Here is a 14,416-nt window from a genome sequence, read left to right as displayed (position 1 = left end):
GCCTCAGCGCCAGCCCGCAAAGCAGGAGGGAGACAGGACCCTGGAGAAGGGAAGAGCCTGCGGGCAAGGGAGGCTCCAGAGCCCTGCCTGAAGAGCCCCCTGCCAACAAGAGCCTGGAGGAGAACAGCACAGGTCATCCTGGAAACCTTGAGCCAGGGAGAGGCCCCCCTAGCAGAAAGCAGGCCCCTGGGCTATGTGGGTTCAGATCCACTCTGCTGGGAATCTCGGAAGAGACCTCTCCCCGCGTACCTCCATCCAGGGCCTCTGCCTTAGTCCTGGGCCTGAAGATCTGCCCCCCAAAAGTGACCCTCTCACCTACACCCCCGCCCCAAGGAAACCAAGGTGGTCCCTTTGGGCACGGAGGCCTCTTGCAGGGGCAGGATTCTCAATTTAGGCCTCAGCCCTCTCCTCCACCTATTATTTATGGAGCTCAAGCTGTGCCAACCTCCATAGGAACGTCTCACAGAGTCCGCATGGCAAGCCTACGAGGCAGGTACTATCGAAGAGCCATTTTACAGATGAGGAAACTGAGGATTAGAAAAGGTATGTAGTTCAGAATGGCTGTGTGAGCGTCAGCACCGCCTATCACAAACCCACAGGAGCTCCAACTTATTATGATGCGCTTAGTGCAAAGGCCAAGAAAGCCCAATGCACGGACAGCCTTGAAATAAAGACCAGCAGCCCCACCGTCTGGGTCACTGGTCTGGCCCGATTCAGAGCTAAAGGCTGTCCCAGAGCCTCTCTCTCCTTCCTGCTCATGACAAAGGAAGGCAGCCCAGCCAGAGCTCAACTGTGCGTCTGGCCCAGGAAGCAGACGAAGAGGCTGGCTTCTGGGCCACGTAGGTGGGTCGCTGAGGGTTTGTCAAAAGCCGTTAACCACCAGTGAGGTGTTCAGTCAAGCCTGGTGTGGGGACAGGCCTCAGAAGTGTGTCTCACGGGTGAACCAAGGCCAGTGATCGCCCTGTTCCCATTTCCTTTGGGAGGTGGCACCAAGAGGGCCGCCCGGGCTCTCCCATGGAGCTGTGGTTTATGAGTGACAAGAAAACAACCGTCCTTCTAACCTGCCCTAGGCCCGACTCTGCCCACCAAGGGGCCTTGGGGGTGTTCACCTCTTGGGGCCTCAGTTTCCCCACATGTGAGTGGAGCCCCTGCCCGCCCCCAAAGCAGCTGCAGAGTCAAGGAGATCCTTCAGGATGGGGCCCCTGCACAGCACCATGCCCCCTGCGACACCCCCGGCTCCACCCCCATCACCACATCCCCTGGAACTGGGTCTAAAGAAGAAAAAGAAAACGCCTTGCCCAGAGGGAAAGGGCCAAGCCAGCTGGCTACCGAGACTACACGGTCCTGCAGAGACAAATGTGAAATCTGAAAGCCCGCAGAGGTGACCCATCATGGAAGCCTGGCTTCTGCCTCAGTGAAGACATTCCAGAAACTCATCTGGTGAGGCGTCCCGGTAGGAGGCAGGAGTCGGGGAGAGACAGCACAAGGAGAAACTGCCCCACCCTCCAGCGCTCGGAGAAATCAATGCAATCAATACAGTCATCTTTTCAGCCCCTTATAAAAAATGGTAATTCACACTTGCGTGGGAGCAGGGGACCAAGACAATCTTTCTGGAAAGCACGTCAGAAACGTGAAGCAAGAGCCTTAAAAACGTTCCTGCCCTCCGGCCTCTCCATGCCACTCCTGGGAACTATCCTGAGGGATAATCCGAAAGGCAGAGCAAGATTCAGACACTTAGTCACTGTTAATCACAAGGGCAAACAAAACAGCCCTTCTACCCAACAACCAAGAAACAGTTACATCGTTATCTACATCCTCGATCAGCCACACAGTGTAGCCACACACACTCATTAAAATGCATGGAATAGGCAATTTTAAGGCTGTGGGGAAATGATGGTAATTATTACTAAGTGAAAAAAAAATTTTAATATAAAATTTTGTATAATCATATGTTCATCATGAACTTGGCTATGTAAAAAATACAAAGAACATAAAACACACCAAGACATTAACAGTGGTTACAACTGGGTACTGGGGCTGGGAGAGATTTCAATTTTATACTTTCCACTATGGTGCATTTTCTGAATTAAAAAAAGTGAACATGATTACTTTAATAATGAGACAGAAACTCTCAACGTCATTATTGGAAATTACATTTGTAAACTGCACGCCAGTGCCCAGCCGCTCACTCATACCCAGCAGCCCCCTGCGCCAGCCCAGCACCACTGGGACCGAAGCAGTTGAACACACAGAAGCGTCCCCACGGCTGCTCTGTGCCTGTGTCCAGAGACGCTTTCAGCGTCTCCCCTGGAGGACTCAGGCCCTGCTGGAAGGACTAGGAAAGGACTGCTCACAGCCACCTCGGTTACTCACCCATAATTCCACAAGAGAAAAGTGTCGCTCCTTGACTCATCTTCTTTGGCGTGTGCTGAAAACAACCAGAAAAGCTATCACTCTTCAAGTCATAAGAAGCACGTCTGCACATGACCCTGCACTGATCCCTTGCTAAAGTCACAATTAAAGGGGTAACGTCAGATTAGGGAAAGGAGAAAACAGTATTCAAAGAGACATCTGCCCATAATTGGGTCTGGACTCTCTGTCCGGAGTCTCCGGTGAGTTATGGAGTCCATCAAGTTAATGGACTTTAAAAACAGACAAGAAAGCCCCATGACTTCTGCCACCAGGGGATTTTTCCATGTGAGTGATGCGGAGGAGGGCGCAGGAGGAGATGTGGTGTAAACAGTTCACCTCCCCCCCCCCCCCCCCCCGCCTGGGCCAGGAGGAGAGGGGAGACTCCCTGACCATGGAGACAGGAAGAGCCTCAAGTGAAGGGCAGTGGCCTACCTGCCACCCCGAGAGCCCTCCCTTCAAGACACAGAGAGAACAGCTCTCCCTTCTTGGTGCAGATAAAGCTCAAGAAGGTGGCCCTCGCTCTGCAGGCTGCTGTGCAGCTATGAGGCCCCCCAGGCACCCTCTCAAACTGAAACAGAAACTCAAAGGTTATGTTTGGTCTCAACACACAGCTATGGCTGTTGAACTCCTTGGCACCGTATCTCCCCAGTGGTTTCCCTTTCCACTGTAAACACTGCACATCTCCCTCTGACCCCACACCTAACCTCAGCTGAACACTGTGGCCACTGGGTGAAAAGCCAGGGAGGCCAGAAGAAGCCCAAGTCCAGGCACTTGCTCCACGGCGACATAGGAACCTGAGCGTGGAACATTCCGAGGGTTCCCTGCGTGAGCTGAAGCCAGGTCAACAGGAGTGTCCTGAGCTCTGGTGAGGAGGAGACTGTCCATCGGAGCCCCAGGGAGAAGGGTCTCACTCACTCATTCACTCATCCATCCAACACGTAGGTACCGGTGAGCAGTCACGTGCAGGCGGGGATAGAGCTGAGCACAGGATGGTGACAGAAGCTCTTAGCTCCAGGGGGGTCAGCCGGTCACACAGGGCTCTAACTTCTGAGAGGAGCCCCAAGTGGCAGGGACATACGAGGCTTCTAGTCCAAGACCTGGGCAGGAAGCCGAGCCCTGGCTCTTTCAGGCCTGGAAGGAGAAGGGTGGGGCGGACTAGGAGCACCTGGCCCACCCAGATAGGAGGGTAGCAAGCCGCTGGCGCTGGCTCCCCCACCCTGGGGCAGCTGGGGATCTTTGCCCTCGGTCAGCTATGTGTTCACTCAATCAGGTTATTAAGGGTCCTTACTAAGCAGCCTGGAGCACAGAGGGGAAAGACCCCAACCTTGGCCCTAAGGAAGCTCACATTTCATAGAGGCCACAGTCCCCAGACCAACCACTGCACTACAGAGAGTGGGACCAGAGGGGTGATGAGCCGGGCGGTGGGTGCCGGAGGTCAGGGCTGGCTTCCTGGGGGAAACAGAGCTGGTTTTGAAGGAACTTACAGCAGAGGGCGAAGTGGGGAAGGGCAGTCCTCCTCCAGTTGCCACCCTCCTTGGGTTTAAAACAATCCTTATGTTTCCAGGACAGGTCTCCCGCCTGGATTCCATCCAATCTACAGCCAACCCGGGAAATATCAGGAAAGAGTTAAAGACAGCTGCCTCTGTCACCCTCCCAGCTCACACCACAGTCACTGAATGGAAAGCGGGTGACAATCAGAGCTCTGACACCCTGCAGTGCCACCTGTGGAAGCCAGGCAGGCCCCGCTGCCTGGGGAAGGTTCAGAGAGAGAGAAGTTGGGCCTGGCCGGCTGAGGGTGATGGCCCCAGCACTGCAGGAGCACAGGGCACAGAGCAAACACCCACTGGGAGCCAAAGCCCTCACCGCCCACCCCGGAGGAGAGGAAAGCTACCCAGGCTGGGAGCCCACAGAAACCAAGCCAGGACCGGGCCAGGGAAAGCAGGAGAGCTGGAGCAGGCAGGAGCCCCGCGCCGGCTGCACAGACACGCAGGGCCACCGAGGAAGGAGTGGGCCTCCAAACTGGCCAGCCGACCGCTGACTGTCGGGGGAGCGCTGCTCACTGGCCTTCGCTTCCACAGAGCCAGCGGGTCCCAGATGTGCACCTCGGGGCCTCCCCAGGAATGCAGACCTGTGAGTGGGCATCAGGGATGCTGGGGTCTGTGCCCACGGAGGCGAGCCTCAGTCACTCATGTATTCACTCGTTCATTCACCCAGCAAGAACTTAACTGCATCTGCGGAGACCCACTCGCCGGGTTGGACAACACACGCTCGGAACGTGAGTGCTTCTCACTCCCCTCACTGCCCGGCTCAAGCTCCGCCACCCTCCACTGAGGGACCAAATGAGCCCCCCACCTGGTCTCCCGCCTGCACTCCAGCCCATCCTCCATCCTCCACACAGACCCAGGGAGACCAGCCCACGTGGCTACTCTGCTTACAACCGTCCAGCTTCCCACAGCAACCAGGATAGAATCGGGCTATGCCCCTTTCCCGCAGCCCACTGGACCCACGTGAGCCAAGTTTTCATCCATCCTGTCCTCACTCACACAGTTCACGGACCAGCCCAGGTCGCTGCTGCCTCAGGGCTTTTGTTCTGCAGCTCATTCCTGTCATGTGACCTCCATGCGACCTTCCCTGACCATCCTGGCTGAAAAGCACCCTCCCCATCCGTGCTTTTCTCTATAGGGTCTTGCTCAACACTTGCCCCGTGACTATCAGTTCATTCATTCTTAGGGTCATTCTCTGCTCCCCTCAAAACCAAGCTTCTTGAGGGTGCAGTCCTGTCCACAGTAATCCCCAACACAGAGCAGGTGCCCCGTGACTATCTGCTGACCGACTGCTATGACCACCTGACAGCCCAAGCCTGTCTTGCTCTTGCTGCCACACGTCCGGCAGGTGTAGGGCCAACGGAAACAGATTTTCACTGGACAGAACCTGTTGTCATTGGGCTTATGCCAAGTCCAAGCTTGGTGTAGAAGGGGGAAGAGCACCAGCCAAAGTCCAGATGGAACCCCCAGCTGCCTGGGCTCCCCACACAGCCTCTGACTCTGCACCCAGGGCTGAGCGCAGACCAGCGATCGCTCGCTCGCACGAAAATCTCATGACCTGAAGGAACACCTTCTCGTGCCCCTTGTCCTGGGTGAGCCCCACTCCCCTCGCTGAGCGTGTGAAACTGCAGTCTGGTGATGCACACCCTTCTTCTGCTAACTGCACCCCAGTTGTGCACTGGGACTCCTCCTCTCCACCACCAGATCATATCTTGGTGGGACTGTGCCTCCATCCCTGCCGGCACAGGGTAGGCACGGGCAAGGGTGTGGCCAACCAGGCACTCCTCGCTCCGGAGCTCTGACTCCTGAACCAAGGGGGTGCTGGGCAGGCTCACCCAGCAGGGAGGCCCCAAGCCTGCCATGAGCCCCTGCCTCCACGATCCTCCGAGCTGCCCTGTCCCTGCCCTCCCTGGGGCTTTATTCACCAACTCTCCCAGGCCTATAGCTCTCTCTGTCACTCCAGTGAATTCTCTGTTGGTGTAAATCAGCTGGAAATGGTCTCTGCTGCTTACAACTGAGGAACCCTGGCCAATTTCGTGCCGGATGTCAAGAGGCTAATGGTGAAGGCCAGGACTCAGCTACTCCAAGGAACACCATACAACCGCTCAAGGTGATTTTTGGGCAGAGGCTTCCAGTACCAAGAGGAAATATAATGTGTAAGTCAAATCTGCTTAAGAAAAAAAAATACTAAAAAAAAAAAACCTGCCAGGATATGTATACTAGAGTGGACTCAAAACACAGCTTTCTCCTCTCTCTTTTCCTTTGTCCTCTTCCTGATGCTCAATTCAATAAAAATGATTTGAGTGTGTAGAGAAATTCTATCAAAGTAATTATGGAGAAATGTTGACTGATCGGACAGCAGCAGCTTTTTCAGGTCAAACATAAGGCCTAAAATAATCACGGGCCAACTACTTCCCCTGGGCTTTCTGCCTCCTGCTGGGGTAGCTAAAGGGAAAAAAAAACAAAACGATGGGACAGAGCCTTTATCTTGCTTGCAGAGCCCCAACTCTGAGGCTGGGTGGATGGTGGGCAGGCCAGAATACCATGTAACCGACAGCTCCCCAGGGTGTCAGGCCCCTGGCACACTCTGACCGCTGGCAAGTTTCCCTGGGTCCAACCCCGAGGTTCCCACTCCAGGTTGTCCAGAGCTGTTTCACTCCCACTGGTTTGTGCCATTCTGCAGCCAACTCTTTGACCCTTCGAGCCCTCTGCACCCACTGTGGGAAGGATGAGCCAATCACCATGTGGACGATGTGGTGAGGCCTGACAGGCCCCCAGGGAAACTCTCACCATCTGAGGTTTCACAAGACACGCAGTGTACGCACACAAGTGCACGCCCAGGCCCTGGCGGTGTCTGCAGCGCGACGGGACAATGAGCACAGCTCCCCTGGGCGTTTCTCCCCCTCTGAAGGCTCGCTTCCTGAGCCTCCCCCATGGCAGAGCCTGGTGTCCCAGGTTCCTTGGATCACCCGAGAAGGTTTTGGAATCAGATCTCCTATAGGAAAGGCAAGAGCTAGAAATCGAATTGAGGTTTCAGGGACCATCTGTCTGACTAAGACAAGAAACCCTGACTTAAATAAAGACACAATTCGGGTTATTATTTAATGAGGAACTAGCTCAGACAGAAAATGGCCGAGCTCATCTCTGGCCATAATCACGCTTCTTCATAACGTTCTTCTGCAGACTACTGACTAAAGCAATTGTGTCACTCTTTCCTTCTCCTGCTGTGTGTTATGGGGAACCAGAGCGCCATGCAGATGAAGCCACACTCACACTTGAGGGGAACACGTGGGGCTCCCCAGCCTCCGGAAGGGAACACGGTGAGACCTTGGCCATGGAAAGCAGAAGGGAGAGCCAGGCCCAAGAAGAGAAGCTGAGAAGGGAGGAGCACCCTTGGGTGGAGGCTCTCAAAGATGTTGATGGAGATAGGGTGGGGGCCCTGGCTCCCCGGGCTGCAGGGTTAGCCACGGCAGGGCGGGCCCTGGTGTCCCTGCTAGCTGGAGGAAAGGCATCAGACTGCCTTGGACTCTGCGCATTTCTGGATTCCGGCCAGGGATCCTGGCTGGGGCTGCTGAGCCCAACGCCAACTCCGGGTGACCAGGAGGATGAAGACCCCGGGTGCCCAGCCTAATGCAGTCACTGACTCTTCTGTGGGGCAAGTCACTTAGCCTTGGCATCCTCATCTGACAAGCAGGGAAGGAAGCACCTGCTCCAAAAACCGGTATCTGTTTTTGCCGGAAATACCTCGAGGCTGAGGAAAGTGAGGCAGCCTGCCCTCTGCCCTGGAGGAGAGCACCCCCAACTCCCGCTGGTCTCTGGACTGTAGAGAGGGCTGGGAGCCTCCGGGCAGAGGAGGTCGGCCTGGCCAGGGAAGACGGTCACTGTGGGGAGAGAGAACGGGCTCTTGGCCTGAGCGTGGGTGTGCGGGAAGGAGCCGGAGGAACGCTGCTCCCGAGGTCAAAAGTCTGGGCTGCCTTCCAGCGGCAGCAGCTAATGTTAGAACACTCGAAGGAAGAGCCGCTCGGCAGAGGAAAGGAAAGCGACCGGGTGGAGTGGGGGAAAGGGGAACCGAGAGTCATCGCTACGCGCTGTGCAAGCCGAGCTGGGGCCGGGCACCACCCCCACCCCGGGGGACGGGGAGACCGAGCTCTTCGGCCCCTCTTCTGTCCTCCCACCTCTCTCTCGGGAGTAGGGCAGTCACGTCGCCACTGGCACTTAGTTTTTAGAAAAAGGAGAACAAGAGAACCATCACAGTGACCCTCAGCAGGCGGGGGTGGGAGGGGTGGCCAGGGCCCGGGGGCATCCATGTTTCTCCCCTCCCAGTGCGTCCGGGCCCCCAGGTGACCTTCACCTGCAGTTTGAGGCTCTGTCTGCACTGCGGGGCCGCCGGCTCCCATAATTTCAAAATGGCCTGTGGTGATTCAAGACTTCTTTTTTAATCTAAACCCCCCACTTCTGTTATCTTCTTAGTCTGGTTCGAAAACAAAAGAGAAAAGCTTTTCCATCTTTCCTGTTATTATCTTGATGGTATTTACGTAAGGACGCCGTTACCAGTTTAGGAAGCTGAAGCAAAACCCCCATCTTCCTCTCAACCTTCTTGGCTGCTCGGAGCAAACTCTAATCAGTTCATCTTACATTCTGACTCGTGGATGCCATCGCTAAGCTGATCTTATTTTGGGTCTTTCTTTGGTTGTTTACAGCCCGTGCCTCTCCCCCAGGCCTAGCGGAGTCCAGGGATGACTGCAGCCTCAGGAGCCGGGTGGGGGCGTGCGTGAGGGCCAAGGTGGAGTGGACAAGGGCCTGCACTGGAGGCCTGCAACCTGGCACCCTGCTCGCCAGCTGTGTGACCTGGGCCGTCCGTCCCCTGGGCTCTCTGTTTCCTTTCTATACAGCAGGTAGAGAAAGAGGCATCCCTGCTCCTCAGCAGGTGGGGGAGGCTGCAGGAGAGGTGGGGGGGGGACCTCTACAGGCCCCATACAGACAACGCCTGCCCACGCTCTGCTTCCACCTGCACCGTGAGCAGAACCAGGTCAGGCCTGTGATGTGCTGCCAACCTGAACATGCCCACAGACTGACAAAGAAGGCTCTTCTCCAAAGGTGGCTGGTCCCACAGCTGGCCTGTCCATCTGGGAGTCTAGGCATGGGAAGAGGAGGAGGAAGACAGAAAACGCCCTTCCAAGAAGGGGAGGGGTGGCGTGTGGGAAGAAAAGGCAGACCCTGGCCTGGGAAGCCCCAGAGCCCCCTTCAAGGACAGTTTGCTTCCCCTGGCTTTCTCTCCTTTTCTTTTCTGAGCAGATGATTTTCCTTCCCCGTGAGGGCTGGGAGGCCACCCTCCTCCTGGCAGGGGCTCAGGCCCTGTCTCAGATGACCATGGGCCCATGAGCCCTGGAACCAGCTCCATGGCCAGCCCCGGCCAGGCCCGCCCCAAGATGGAACCAAGTTCAGTGGCGGCAACTAAGGCACCAGTACAGCTGGACCCAGACAGGGACCCTCCCTTGGGAGCTCCAGGAGGTCCGCCCCTGAGAGCCATTCTGCTCTGGTCAGAGCTGCTCTACAGGAGCGCTCTAATTTCACCAGGGAAACACCAAGACAGCAGAAAACAGAGCAACTCATCCTGGCACCTCCCAGCCATGAACTTGAGCAGCAGAGAAGGGACTAAAACGAGGACAAGCCAACAAGCTGGGCTACAGGAACCCACCCTCATTCGCTGCACAAATGTCCCTGCGCCCACCACGTGCAAGGCCCAGGGTCAGGCACAAGGTGTTCAGCAAGAAGCAAACGAGACAAAGTCCTTGCCTTGTGGAGCTCACCTTCCAGTGCAGGAGTCACTCAAGAAACAAGATCAAAATGTCAGAAAAGTGGTTAAGTGCCTTGGAGGGAAAAGGAGATGGGGAAAGCGCAGAGTGCACAAGGAATGGAGGTGGGGTGGTAGTGGGATTAGATTTTAGGCCGGGTGGCCATGGAAAGGGAGGGAGGGAGAGACCCTGCTAAGGTGGAGTGTTCCAGGCCACGGAAGAAGTGCAAATGCCCTGAGGCACGTTTGAGCAAGGAGGCCGGCCTGGCTTGAGCCAAGTGAGTGGCAGAGCAGAGAGAGAACAGAGTGGTCTCAGGGCCAGAGCACACCGGGCCTTTACCTCCAAGTAAGGGCTCTGGTGTTTGCTCGGCCAGAGATGGGAAGCCAGTGGAAGGTTCTGAGCAGGGGAGGGACAGTCTGACTTGCATTCCCTCTGGCTGCTGGGTGGAGAACAGGCTAAAGGAGCAGAGGCAGGGGACCAGTTCCCATTAGTATCCAGGCAAGAGAGGATGCAGGTGGCACCAGAGTGGCAGCAGTGGGGATGGTGAGAGGGAATCTAATTACAGATATACAGTCAATGCAAATTGGAAAGGAAGCAGCGATGGGCAGAGACCTGGCTCATCTTTGGAGTTCCTCCAGCCCAGGGCCTGACACACCCAGGGCACTCTGTGAGGCCCGCAGGGTGGACACAGGTCTCGGTGGCTTTCACAAGCTCCTACAAGGACCTGAGACCCCACTCTTGGTGTGGAAGCTGGTGTGAGGTCGGGGGAGGAAGCCCACGAGGTGCTTGTGTGGGTTCCCATAAGGGGCTGTGAGGGGAGCCAGCAGGGGCACCAGGCAGTGTGACCCTGGACGACGAATCCCTGACACAGAAGCGGCAGAGAGTCCTGGGGACTAAGCCCACGTGCAAAATGCCCAAGTGGGACTTCTCCCTGTTCCCTCTTCGGAGGGCAGCCCACTAGCTCCTGAGGAATCAAGGCTGGAAGGAGGGCTAAGAGGCCGCTTTGTTCTCGGTCCCAGAAGTACAGACTGGCTGCCCCTGCACCCAGCTCATCCGTGGGGGCCGTCACCACCCTGGCCACCGGGCCACACCTTCTTCGCCATCATCTCCCACTCTTGACATTCCTGAGGTGGCAGCTCTAACTCTGACCGCCCTCTGGAGGCACGGCCTTATCTTAGCCCCAACTCGGTTACCACCCCGCTTCCGGAAACCACCTCCCTTACCGGGTGGAGACCAGGAGGAATGTCGGTCTCAGCCCGACAGGGGTGGCTTGGTGTTATTTACCAGGGCGCTGGCCTTCCCTCCTCGCTCACCAGAGGACTCCACTCTGTACCGGCTACTTCCTTCTTGTGAGGACACAGCCAGGCCCTGGGTGACTTGGCCCCACCAGCCCCACCACCCCACCTGCCATGTCTCACAGAGCTCTGCTCGTGGGCCCTCTGGACTCGGTCTGCTAACCTGCTTGCTCAGTCCACAGCCCCACCTGGACAATGGGCCTCAAAAGGGTCATCAGAGAAATGAGGCCCACTGGGTCCTTACCAGCTCAGGGTTGAAGGTCCTGCATGCTACGGGGTCAGCTCCCTGCTTGTCGAGGCTCTGACTCAGGATCATCACCATGGTAAGGACCTCAGGCGCTGGGCGCCAGCTCAGGGTGGGCACGAGCCATATTCAGGTCGGGAGACTCGGGTAGACCTCCTGGGCGCCTTCCAGGTGACGTCGTCAGCAGAAGCAGCTCCTTCCCAGCCACTCACCCTCGGGGTGGGGCTCTTCCAGGAAACAGCCACGTGTCGTCAGCTCCCTGGAAAGACAAAAGAAAGGCAAAGAGATTCAGGACTGGGGAAGACCAGGGCCCAGAGAGAGCAGCCCACTCCCCTCCACGCTGGGACCCCGCTGGGAATAGAACTGCCTTCCCCCTGGAGAAGCATCATGGGAGGGCCACCAAGGCCAGAGTCACCTTTTCTGAGTCACCATCCCCTACACCAACCTAAAGCCAACGTGCTGATGTGCACAACAGTGAATCTCAGTTCAGCCTCATGGAGCTTTTATTTTTTTATTGAAGTATAGTGGGTTTACAATGTTACATTGATTTCTGGTGTAGAGCACGGTGATTCACTTATATATGTATATAAATATTCCTTTTCATATTATTTCTCATTACAGGCTATTACAAGGCATTGAATATATTTCCCTGCACTGTACAGTAGAAACCTGCTGCTTATCTTTTTTATATGTAGTAGTTAGTAACTGCACGTGGAAGCTTTATGACAGATCTCCAGGTCTGGGCTCCTCAGTATGCTGTCCCCAAAGTGTCCTCAAGTTGTCTGACTTCTTACACTGAGCTGGTTCTACAGACAACCCAAGGTTGGCTGAGGCCAGATATGTGCTCACCCTGCAGTCAAAACCCAAGGGGTCAGAGCTCGGCAGCCAGCAAGGTGGCTCCTGTCCACCCAGGTCTGAACAGAAGCTTCTGGAAGAACCAGGAGGGTCCATTTAAAGGCACATATTTCCCATCCTTGGAAGCACCACGTTTCCACCATGACAAATTTGCAACACTGGGGGCCTCTGTAGCTCTGTCCCCTTCCTCAGAATGTGCCAAACCAAGCCACAGCCCTTGCAGGGTCTGCGCACACCTCTCTGAGCTCCCAGGAGTGACCAGTACCATCATTCTACACAGCCCAGGGCATCTCCCTCATCTACCATCATCTCCCACCAAGCAGACGCCCAAAGAGTGTGGCCGTCACTTCAGGGTGGGAAAATCACACCTTATAAATTAATCTCTCTGATCCTGTTTCCTTCCCACTCATCTGTGGTCACGCCTGCAGAGAAAGCCAGATAGGTCCAAGGAACCTAAAAAGTAAAAAGTAATGATAATAAGAGTAAAAACTAAATAAAAAGGCCGTTCCCAACCTGTAATTAAAAACAAACTGGTCAGTGCAGGAAAATGTTCTAGAATCTGCTACTCTGTGTAAAAATTAATTGCACCCTGGTATTTACTTGCTGTCCAGATTGTAAATCATATTTTCCTGTTTACTTCAATTAGACTTTACAGTGGGTGTTATTGAAATTGCTCAATTACGGGCCAGCTGGCAAGCACAGGAAAATTACCTTCTACTGTTCTTCGAAAACAAGGTTCATCCAAAGTGCAAAAGGAGGGAAGGGGAGGAGGAAAATCAATACATTTTCAAAGGATTGACTGTTCAGGGGGGAGGCCCGGTGGAGACAACAGGCTCCCAGGTCACACTGGGAGACCTGCAGAGCTTCAAAGCCACATCAATATAGAAGTGACACGTTCTGACCAAGTATGATCTGCCCCAGCAAAGAATTTCAGATCACTCCTCCAAGTCTGGCCAGAAAGCTGAGCCAGGAATGCTCGCCAGCCCCCTGGACGTTTGGCTCGGGAGCGGGGCTGGGCCATGCGAGCGGGACAGTGCCCCGAGGGGCGCTTGTGGACTCTCTCTTCAAAGGGACCCTTTGTGCGGCTCAGAGACAGAGGCGAGGCCTGATGGCAGCCGTCTTCCCTCTGGGTGCAACCTAGATTCAGTTTTGGGGCGGCCAGCCATTGCCCCAAGGCCCGGGGGTGACCTGCCCTCCTCCTACCCCCTTCTTCCCTAATAGGCAGGAGGGTTCGTGGTTACAAGCTCAGGCCCTGAGTCGAGCACACCTGAGTTGGAATCCCAGCTCTTAAAACGTCTTGTCCAAGTGACCTTTGCCAAGTTGCTTGTTACTCTCTGAACCTCGGCTTCCCTCTCCACAGAATAGGGACCGCAGTGCCTGCCTCAGCTGACTGTACCCTATGGAAACCAAGCTCTGGCCCTTGGCTCAGGGAGAAGCCTGGCTCATCTGAAGAAGTACTCAGTCAACAGTAGTGACTGTCACTAGTGTCACAGGGGAGCCCATGGGCCCCCATCTTTTCTCAGCAATGGACACCCAGGCATCTGTCCTCTCAAATTTTTTAAAAGGAAAATTCCACCAAAACTTTCCAAAACTAAATTCCATCAAGAAGGGACTAGCTATATTACGGCCCAAGCCTCTGGTGAAACAGTAGGCAGCCAGTAAGAACCAGTAAGAATGATGCCATGGAAGTCTATCACCATGGAAACACATTAGTCCATCTGATGCAGCTGCTGTGTACCAAGCATGAAGCCAAACAGAGGAAGTGGTGCAGGAGACCCAGCTCTCACAGCTCTGCCCCTGCCCTACCCCTACAAAAGGCCAGGGCGCTGAGGCCGGTGAATACTGGGGCACCATGCGCTCCCGGGAACTGGGGGTCAGCAAACATGGCAGGCACTAGAAGGAGGAAGACGGTCTGCCACTAATTCCTGTCCTCAGGAGTCATGGAAAGAGCACTGTGAGTGCAGGCACCACAGCTGCCAAAGGCAGACAGGAGGAGGGCACTGGAGCTGAATGGCAAACAGACCCCTTTGCACAGGGGCCAACGACACGCAGCGCTGCCTGTAAGGGCCCAGGAGTGGCGGCAACCTGGATGGCCATCAAGAGGGGACTGGTTACAGAAACCCTGGTGTAGCTAGGTAAATACCACACCACCCACACCACGGTTTTATTGAGGGGATTCTAATGGTACAGACACAAAACTCTCCAAGATACACTGTATATGAAAACAGCAAGAAGGCAGTACCACGTGGCCCCACAGCCGCGTGGCCCTGC

General features: G+C 55.5%; 1 protein-coding gene across 5 annotated transcripts in view; it reads right to left on the bottom strand.

Moving 5' to 3' along the window:
- Positions 1 to 14,416, bottom strand: part of FAM53B (family with sequence similarity 53 member B) — a 110,542-nt gene that overhangs the window by 64,676 nt on the left and 31,450 nt on the right. For 3 of the 5 annotated variants that reach the window (XM_074373432.1, XM_074373428.1, XM_074373430.1), the window contains exons 2-3: positions 11,291 to 11,549; positions 2,374 to 2,428 (exon numbers count right to left, since the gene is read on the bottom strand). In XM_074373432.1, the coding sequence (XP_074229533.1) occupies positions 2,374 to 2,428; positions 11,291 to 11,368 (133 nt within the window). In that variant the 5' untranslated portion in view covers positions 11,369 to 11,549. Of the gene's footprint in view, positions 1 to 2,373; positions 2,429 to 3,327; positions 3,347 to 11,290; positions 11,550 to 12,513; positions 12,599 to 14,416 lie in introns of those variants that run through there. The other 2 variants (XM_074373429.1, XM_074373431.1) reach the window with 2 other exon arrangements.

The sequence above is a fragment of the Camelus bactrianus genome, chromosome 11 (genome assembly GCF_048773025.1).
Source record: "Camelus bactrianus isolate YW-2024 breed Bactrian camel chromosome 11, ASM4877302v1, whole genome shotgun sequence".
NCBI lineage: Eukaryota > Metazoa > Chordata > Mammalia > Artiodactyla > Camelidae > Camelus > Camelus bactrianus.
This window is presented reverse-complemented; position numbering and strand designations above follow the sequence as displayed.